Below are 8,839 nucleotides of genomic sequence, written 5' to 3' on the forward strand. Positions count from 1 at the left end.
GAAGCAATGAAGGGATTCGCCACGCAGCTTTGGGAAGCAGAAGGACGTAGTCCATCCCAGGCTGAGGGATCAGCCCGTGCGTGGTCCTGATGGAATGGGAATGGCAGAATGCCTCCAGGGCAGTGCAAGGAGTTTGGTATGACTAGTACCAGGTACACGTGAGAGGGTAGCCGATGAACCCCAATTATGGAAGGCTTTGTTGATCATGCTCAAGATTTGGAGTTTACTCTAAGTATTGGGGAACTGTTGAAAAATACTAAGCATTGTAGTGATCAGATTTTCCTTTTTCAAGGTCACTCTGTGAAGTAGTAGTTCTTATCCATTGGAGTCCACCAAAAACTTTGTCACGATCGGTTGTCAAGCATATCAAGTAATGTTACCGTAGAAAGTATCAGAGTTTACATACTGCCTGCTTTTTTTAATAAGTTAAAGCAAGTCGAGGTTATCTCTATAATTTTTATAATTTGGTTCTCATTCACTTGCATTTTATTATGCTTTTTTGAGTGCAAGGCAGGTGAGGATGAGATACAAATAGAGCACAAAAAATTGCATCCAGCTCACAGCCTATCTTATGAATGCCATGTGATTACTAATAACGTTTGCTAATTTGTCCAGTTAAGACCTGTGATTACAAGTATAATGTAATACGGTGAATACCCACAAAATTGGGAAGTAGAAAAAAAATAAAAATAACTCTGTAATCTTTGAGGGGAGCATTTAGAGCCCTCAAGTTAATTCCTGTTATTGAACAGTTATGTACTGCTTTTCAGCATTACCAATAGCACAGAAACGTCTTAAGTAGCTGAAAATTACTTATAAATAAATCCACAAAAATGTAGAAAACTCAGAATATCTGAGGGAAAAAAAGAGCCAAAGTCCTTAAAGATACAGAAAATGTGGTAAATTTACCCTTTGTAATACACCAAAATTACTGTTACTCAGGGAGGAGAAAACAAAGACCTAAGTTTTTGCTTTTTTTTAAACAAATTGTCATATTGACTAAATTGCTTTGCACCCAAAGGTCTGCTAGTGGGAAAAAATAGTGTCATAGAAGCCAAGGAAGAATACTCAACAGTATCAGGTGCTATGGAAAAACATAGGTTTAAGTTTATTTTATTATTCTTTTTCCCATTGTAGGACCTGGTGTCAAAGATGCTTCATGTGGACCCTCATCAGAGACTGACTGCTGCCCTTGTGCTCAGACATCCTTGGATCGTCCACTGGGACCAACTGCCGCAATACCAACTAAACAGACAGGACGCACCGCATCTAGTCAAGGTGAGCAGCCCATTTGGGCACTGTGTGCCACATGTCCTCCAGGAGAGATTATGAGACGCCCTCTCCGTACCACAGCACCTTGCCCTTTCACTTTGCCTCTCAACCTGCATCCAGTTCTTGCGTGGGAATCTCTTACAGTGGGTGATTTAGAAAAGAAAAAGTCAAGGCATGCCAAAATAGCATAATAAAACCAGTTTAGGAATGATTTCTGAATTTATCAATCAGATAAACTTTATGGATTTCCTAACTTTTCTTTGTACCTGTCTTTCTTACGCACAACCCAAAGCAGACTCTTGGAGGTTGTCAGCAGTGGCAAAATACAAATTCTAAAACAGCATGCCTTGCTGACTCTCATGGTAAAGGATTGCAAAGGAAAAACAAGTTTAATAGTCCTGAGAAAAGTAAGGACTGCTTGTTATGAGCCCACCTGTGTCCTCTCTCATCGATAATTTCAACCTCCCACATTGGCCTCTTCAGTTTTAGTTAAATCAGAGGATTTGACCTGTGTGGTTATTTTCATTATGAGCCTAATAAAATCTATATAAATTTGCATATGAAGAAAATATCTGGGAAAAAATCATTTCATATTCTGTGTACAGGTGACTACCCATTGTCATTATTTGTGACCTTTCTTTCCTGTTTTCAGGGTGCCATGGCAGCTACATACTCTGCTTTAAACCGTAATCAGTCACCAGTTTTGGAACCAGTAGGCCGCTCTACTCTTGCTCAGCGGAGAGGTATTAAAAAAATCACCTCTACAGCCCTGTGAAGTGACCTCAGTGAGATATTTGGTACCATGGTGTAAGCTGATAGCACAAGTTCTGGCGACAGGTAGCACATATCTGAGAGACACCTGCAGGCACACACTGTCCCAGCTGGTACCCATAATGCTGCTGCTCCTGCTGCTCTCCCGCTTTCGTCTCTTCTCGCTTTAAATGATTGTTAGCAGGTTAGATTTTCCTGGAGCTTCGGCTGAATTGAAAATGGAAACATGATGAAGATATATTCACTGAATCAACAAGAAGAATAATGAACATATGAATACCACCTAAAAATACACTGAATAAAGTACTCTACACCACATAGCATTATTTTTATAGGAGATATTTCATGTCCCTTAAATATTCTTTGTTAGTTATAGGGATGGACAGTTTATGTTAAGCACTTAGCTTAAACAATCCGTTTATATTAGCACTGTATCCCTTGTGCCATCCAACATTTTGTATGTTTTTGTAAACAGTTCATATACAGTACATTTCTGTACTGCTTTCTTTAATGTATACATGCCTTGTTTAACTTGGAATCTATTATTAATCAATTGACTATGAATTCTGGTTAAATAGTTCACCTGGATTAACGGTATTGTTGGACAGCCCTAAAAATGGCCAGATTGTAGAACAGCTGTTGAATGTAATACTTCCAAAATGTACATATCTTTCCCCATGTCTGTTTCACTGGTCCGTTCGTTTGTTTCTTAAAGTCAGGTGCTCTGGCAGGCTAACCTAGAGAGCTGTTATGGTAAAGAAAGTTATCATATGTGTGTGGTATGACATCAAGAGTACACCTGTGAAGTTAGTCCATATACTTTGCAACTCCTTAGGGTCTTTTTTCCTTTATTAAGGAAGTAGTCCTTGCACTTTTAATCTTAAATAGTATCCATTCTTAGTAGTTGACATAAATTTGGGATTTTTCCCAATATACATCAAAGGCCTTTAAGAGGCATGGCGAAGAGACTGGCGAAGGAAAATTTAGCAACAGGTCATTGAAGTCCCATTGAATAGTTCATGTTTAAATAGATCAAATTGCAGAATTTAGCATATGAATAACAGGATACCTGTTCTTGTATACCTGCAGGAAAAGTATGCTTTTTTGGGGAAAAAAAGTAAATCATAATTCTATCCCATTAAGATGCTCTATATTAAACACTAATTTGAATGTAATAAAGGCCACAGGCCTCTCTATGAAATTGGACTTAAACTTTCTTATTCTAGGGAATAAAACATTCTTGATCAATCATAGCTGAGGTAGGCTAAGTGAATGTTCAGCATTGAGTGTTTTCTGAATTCCTCCTGATGATTTATAGCCATATAATGCTTTCTTTTCTTTTTTTAAAAATTTTTATTGGCGTATAGTTGATTTACAGTATTGTGTTAGTTTCATATAATGCTTTCTTTAACTTCAGAAATGATCACTTTTCATAATGGTCACTGGATCTGCTTAGATTAGAGTATTCATTATCTACATCTAATTTGTTAGTTTCCACAATATCATTAAAGAAACTTCTGCATCCATTATTACCTGTATCTTTGCCAAGCTACCTAGCATACATCAATATGTAATATGAAAAACATATGAGCAAGGAAAACGTGATTTAACTTATCTCATCAAGAATGTGCCTGAACAGATCTTTCCTAGTCATGTGCTAAGTCATTTACATCAGAACTCTTTTTTTCCTGCCAGAAGCTTTAAATCTTCCCCTGAGAGTACAAAGCCAGGAAAGCATGGTTTATCTAAATATCTTGGAAGCCGCTCATTATTCCTTAATTTCTCCTCTGTGCAATTAAAGGGAAAGAGGAAATCTATCATGCCTTTTGCCCAAGTGACACAAAATGATTATTGCATAGAAAGCAAATGTAAGTTTATCTTCTAAATAAAAAATGTATAGGAGGAGGGATTTCAGAAGATCTAGATGGAGAAAGTTTTTAAATATTCTTGAGTATATGGATGCTAACTATTAACAGCTGCTTTCCAATGCCTGGAAAGAAAGCTTTGTTTTCCTTTCTCCTCTATTAAGTGTTCCCAACCATGGTCATCCCAAATTTTTGTCACTTTTAAAATGTTAATGTAACTCTAGGCAGAAAAAAGATAGCATTTTCAGATTTTTGACACTAACACTATTCCATAAGTGCTTAGGTGTATTGCCCATCATCATCTTTTAGAACCAGAAGTAAATGTGTAAATGCTTTTAAATTATCTAGTCCAACTTTCTCATATTGCAGGTAAAGAACCTGAGACCCAAAGCAAAGACTAGAATCCTTAACTTCCCTTTCAGTTTTTTTCCCTCATAACACCGTGCTGCCTTCCCCTCGTATTATCACTCGACCACAAACTGAGCTGTTCAAAAACTATATATTTCCTGGGGCAGTCCTCTACTAGTATATGAATGCCTTCTTTGCCTAGTACAGCTGCCAGTTTTATTGGAGAAAAGCAAGTTATATGTTCACAAAACTGGAGGCTTTCTGCCTAAAAAGCAGTTCACGAGTATAATTTATTTCATCTGTGATTCTGGTGTTCCTATTGCCTTTGACAGAGCAGACAAACTTGGCCAACAATGTGCTCTAAATGTAATGCTTGTGCTGGGATAACCTTTCCATTAATTTCTCCAAGTCCAGTTCCTCCTGGCCCCTATAGTTGTGGTAGTGAGGCCCTTTCCCAGTTAGTCCTGCTGGTTACCAGGGCTTCTCCCAGGAGGTTTTATTTCAATCTGAAAGATATTTCAATATGAAAGAAGGAACTAAACTATCAGGCCACTTTTACAAACCTCCTCTTAGCTTATAATCCACAATAATATCCAGAATGGTAGACTTAACGTTACCAAGCACGTACTGGAAAATATGGATCACACTACCATGTGTTTTCTAGCTTCCCTTTCAAGTGATGATGCTAAATTAAGGTAAGTTTTTTGTCCTTTTAAGCTGTCGTATAAGTAAGTCATTTCAGCTCCTAATTTATAGATATGTCTTCTAAGTACAATAGACCCTTCACTTTAACAGATCTGATATGGATTCATTTATTCACAAGCAACCCCAAAAGTCCAAAAATATAATAATTTTGACAGGGCACAGAATCAAGATGCTGTGAGGCTGGAGACTGACGTGTGGGAAAAGTCACTTAGTGAGTATCTGGAGAGGGTGTGGTGTGTATGCAGTAGAGATTCTACATTTCACACACAGTGGGCTGCAAAGAGCAGGTTTGGGCCAACCATTTCCCAACTATTTTTAAGAAGTGGTTGCTGTTGGGACCAGGGGACATCTTGGGAGGTGGGGCTAGCCTGTTAGCTGTGCCCTGTACCCTCAGCCCAGGAAAGATTTTATGAATGGGCAGCATGGGTTGGGTAAGAAAGAGGCTGGGGTACGTCCAGCCTCAGGTGAGAGCAGAAAAGCGTTCAAGATTTGGGGGCTTGGTATAGATGTGCATCACCATGAAAGTCAGCAATACACATTTCAACATGGCTTTGATTTTCTCTACTTCCTGGCCTTTATAAATGAGCTAAAATTTTTCAGTCTTCTTTACTATTGAGAATTCTCTCTTATGGTGGTATCCAGCATTTGAGATTTATGAAGGCATTAGGACAGATATCTCAGGAATGTAAATGGTCAGAAAAGGTCTGCTTTCTGTGACGAACAGATATGATGGGTTCCATGGCTGACCTTGGTGCTTAAACCAGGAGGTTTCAATCCAGTCCTAGAGTTCTGTCCCTCCGAAAGGTCCAACTCCATGTGACTAACAAACTGGATGTATACTTTGAGCCTTATTTAATTCACAGATAAGTTGACTTAACTCAGCATTTTTATTTCAATTAATGAAAATAGTCCTCTTTTCACCTCCAGATTGCTTACATTTTGCTGGTCTCCCCAAGTGACCATTGGTGGAGACCAGTTAATGAAGGAATGAAACTCGCTTTCTTGGGAGTGTGGTATTCTGCAGAGCCACGCTTAACCACTTTTTCTAGTGAAGAATCTACAGAATGATAATAACTAAATATGGATGGCCAAGAAGAATTTGTATCTACAGTGCGCTTTATGTATTTTTGACACTGCTGTATTCTGTGTGATCGAGTGACTTGTAACTGGTTCCAATGTGACTGTTTGCAAAGAATTCTAGTAACTAAGTCGACTTAATTTTCTTAAGCCTTGTATTACTATCAGTCTCACATTTACCACTTTGATTCCAGTCTTTTAACTGTTCATACCAGGGCATACCAAGGGTTGGGATGAGAGCCTACTTCCTACCTCTTAAGGCACTTTCCTCATTATTTTGCCATATAACCTTGAAGTGCATGATAAGCTGTTTAAATGTCCATGACTTCTCCCAGAGCAACTAGCAAAGTATATGACATTGAATAGAGATTAGTGGAAAGGAAAATTTAGAGACTAAGTTCAGAGGTGCAAACCTCAAGAAAACCTCTTTAGAGCACATACCATTTGAGTACAATGTATGTAAACGTATGTGAGAAGAGAGTCGCTATAATAGTCTTCTCTGAGTAGATTAGTTCAATATCTAATGGAAGTGAAAATCTTTACTCCTATTATCACTATAGTACTGAGTGAACTGTATACTGAGTTTTTCAAACAAGTACTTAAAATAGAACTTAAATACAAAGCAAGGGCATAAGGATAAAGGTTTTGGTTTGCGTTTCTCTAAGTGTAGTTTACCATCTAAGGCTTTGTTTTTTAATTTTTAAAAAAAGCTTCAAGGTATTGCCATTCCTTAGCATCCTTAATGATTATGGGTGATGAGTTTTTAACTCTTAAAATTACATACCTGTATTATGTTTATCTTAACTCTTACCCTAAGCAAAAGGGAAGGTATACACCTAAGGGATGTAATTATTTTGCATTTTTGGCCATGGGTGGGAAAGGGATGGGTATCTACTTAAACAGTTTTTAAAAAAGAAAAAAATCACAAATATTTTTCTACTATTATATATGATTTTACTTTATACTAGTTTCTCTCTAGTAAGGCATGCCAGAAGCCCAAGGCACCATATCATGAGTTCACATGTATTGTACCTTTTATTGGTGGTTAAATCGCATCAGATGCTTGGCCCTGCTGCCATAATTACGAAATGCTTGTAAAGGATTAAATATCACTGAATACTTTAAATTGTTTTACTTAAGAGTCTAATCTGGGAAGTTTTCAAATCATACTATTAATGTGTAATCAGAGCTCTTTCAGATGTATCCATGAATAATCCTGGAACAATATTGCTTGTATTCCTGTCACAGAACAGGTTTTGTAATCTTTAAAAGAAATGAAAATTTATATAATAAAGTTTCAAATAAATTCATGTATGTCCCTTTATGAGATTATTTCAATTATATGACTGTTAATCCTTCATATTATCAAATTATTCTATCTGAAGTATACATTTATCAAATTGGATTGATAGACCTTAAAACAGGAATGTTTCTGAGTTAATAAGAAGTGCAAAATAATTTTTCTACGCAAAGTCTTGGTTAACCCAAACAGTTTGTCAAATCAGACTCATCAGTCATAGATCGTAGCCAATACCAAATTTGATTAATGATTTAAAGGATACAGGGCGATCACTAGGCACAGGTGAAACAGTCTTCTCTTGGAGAAGTCCAACATTACCACGCTTAGCTCCACAATGCCCTTTTTCTCCCTCATTACGGTGCATTTTGAATTCCAAATTAAAGGACAGTTTCCTTCTGGGCAGTGTTTTCAGAGACATTGTATAAACAAAGGGAGTCATTTGGTTTTGCATCGTCCTCTTTTTATACCTCATTAATTACACAATTTAAATGATGAGCCTCATTCTCCAGCCAACCATGCCTCATAAATTCATAAATTCCAGGTTTTACAATAAGCCATCTCTATAGACCAAGTGCGTCTTGCTACAAGCTTTTGAGAGAGAAGAATTTTTCATTTTCTTTCCGCTAGTAAATATTAGCACTTTTAAAATGGAAATTTGGGGAATTCCCTGGAGGTCCAGTGGTTAGGACTCCAAGCCTCCACTGCAGGGGACCCGTTTTTGATCCCTGGTCAGGGAACTAAGATCCCCGCAAGCTGCGTGGCACAGCCAAAATAAATAAAATGAAAATTTGATTGAGGTCTTGATTCCTGGTAGAGAGGGAATGGGTTGTAGGCCTGCAGCTAGCCCTTTTCTTCACAGTTGACATTTTTAGTAGTTTTATACTATGATGGTGCATTAGTCTGTTAGGACTGCCACAGCAAAATACCACAGACTGGGTGGCTTAAAAAACAGAAACTTATTTTCTCACTGTTCTGGAGTCTAAAAGTCCAAGATCAAGGTGCTGGCCAGGTTGTGTTCTTCTGAGGCCTCTCATTGGTTGATCACCTGAACTTCTATCTCAGGAACACCCTGAATTTCCTTACATCCTTGCCTTTATACTGCATCCACTGAGCAGTAACTATGTTGGAAGAAACCATACAATTATGCAAAAGGATACCACTGCAGATTTATGTTATCCGATCTCAGCTAAGCTCTCAGTATCGTTTGTCAATTATTTTGTTTTTTCCTTGGACAGACCCATTTTCCCATTTCTTTTTTTTAAACAGCTTTATTGAGATATAATTTACATACCATAAAGTTTACCCATTTAAAGGTTTTTAGTATATTTACAGAGTTGTGTGACTATTATCATAATCTAATTTTAGAACATTCTCATCATCCCATAAAGAAACTTTGTACCCTAGTCAGAGCCACCATTGTCTTTTGCTTGGACTATTTGGGGTAGCCTCCTGCATGGTGTCTGTTTCCTCCCTTGCCCCTCTACAGTCTGTTCTTAACACA

At 37.6% G+C, this 8,839-nt stretch overlaps 1 protein-coding gene across 4 annotated transcripts in view; it reads left to right on the forward strand.

Moving 5' to 3' along the window:
• RPS6KA3 (ribosomal protein S6 kinase A3) overlaps window positions 1–7,348 on the forward strand; it is a 110,394-nt gene extending 103,046 nt beyond the window's left edge. For 2 of the 4 annotated variants that reach the window (XM_067723310.1, XM_067723311.1), the window contains 2 exons: window positions 1,138–1,278; window positions 5,889–7,348. In XM_067723310.1, the coding sequence (XP_067579411.1) occupies window positions 1,138–1,278; window positions 5,889–6,029 (282 nt within the window). In that variant the 3' untranslated portion in view covers window positions 6,030–7,348. Of the gene's footprint in view, window positions 1–1,137; window positions 1,279–1,924; window positions 2,722–5,888 lie in introns of those variants that run through there. The other 2 variants (XM_067723309.1, XM_067723312.1) reach the window with 2 other exon arrangements.
• The last annotated feature ends 1,491 nt before the right edge of the window (window positions 7,349–8,839 follow it).

The sequence above is a fragment of the Pseudorca crassidens genome, chromosome X, assembly GCF_039906515.1.
Source record: "Pseudorca crassidens isolate mPseCra1 chromosome X, mPseCra1.hap1, whole genome shotgun sequence".
Lineage (NCBI taxonomy): Eukaryota > Metazoa > Chordata > Mammalia > Artiodactyla > Delphinidae > Pseudorca > Pseudorca crassidens.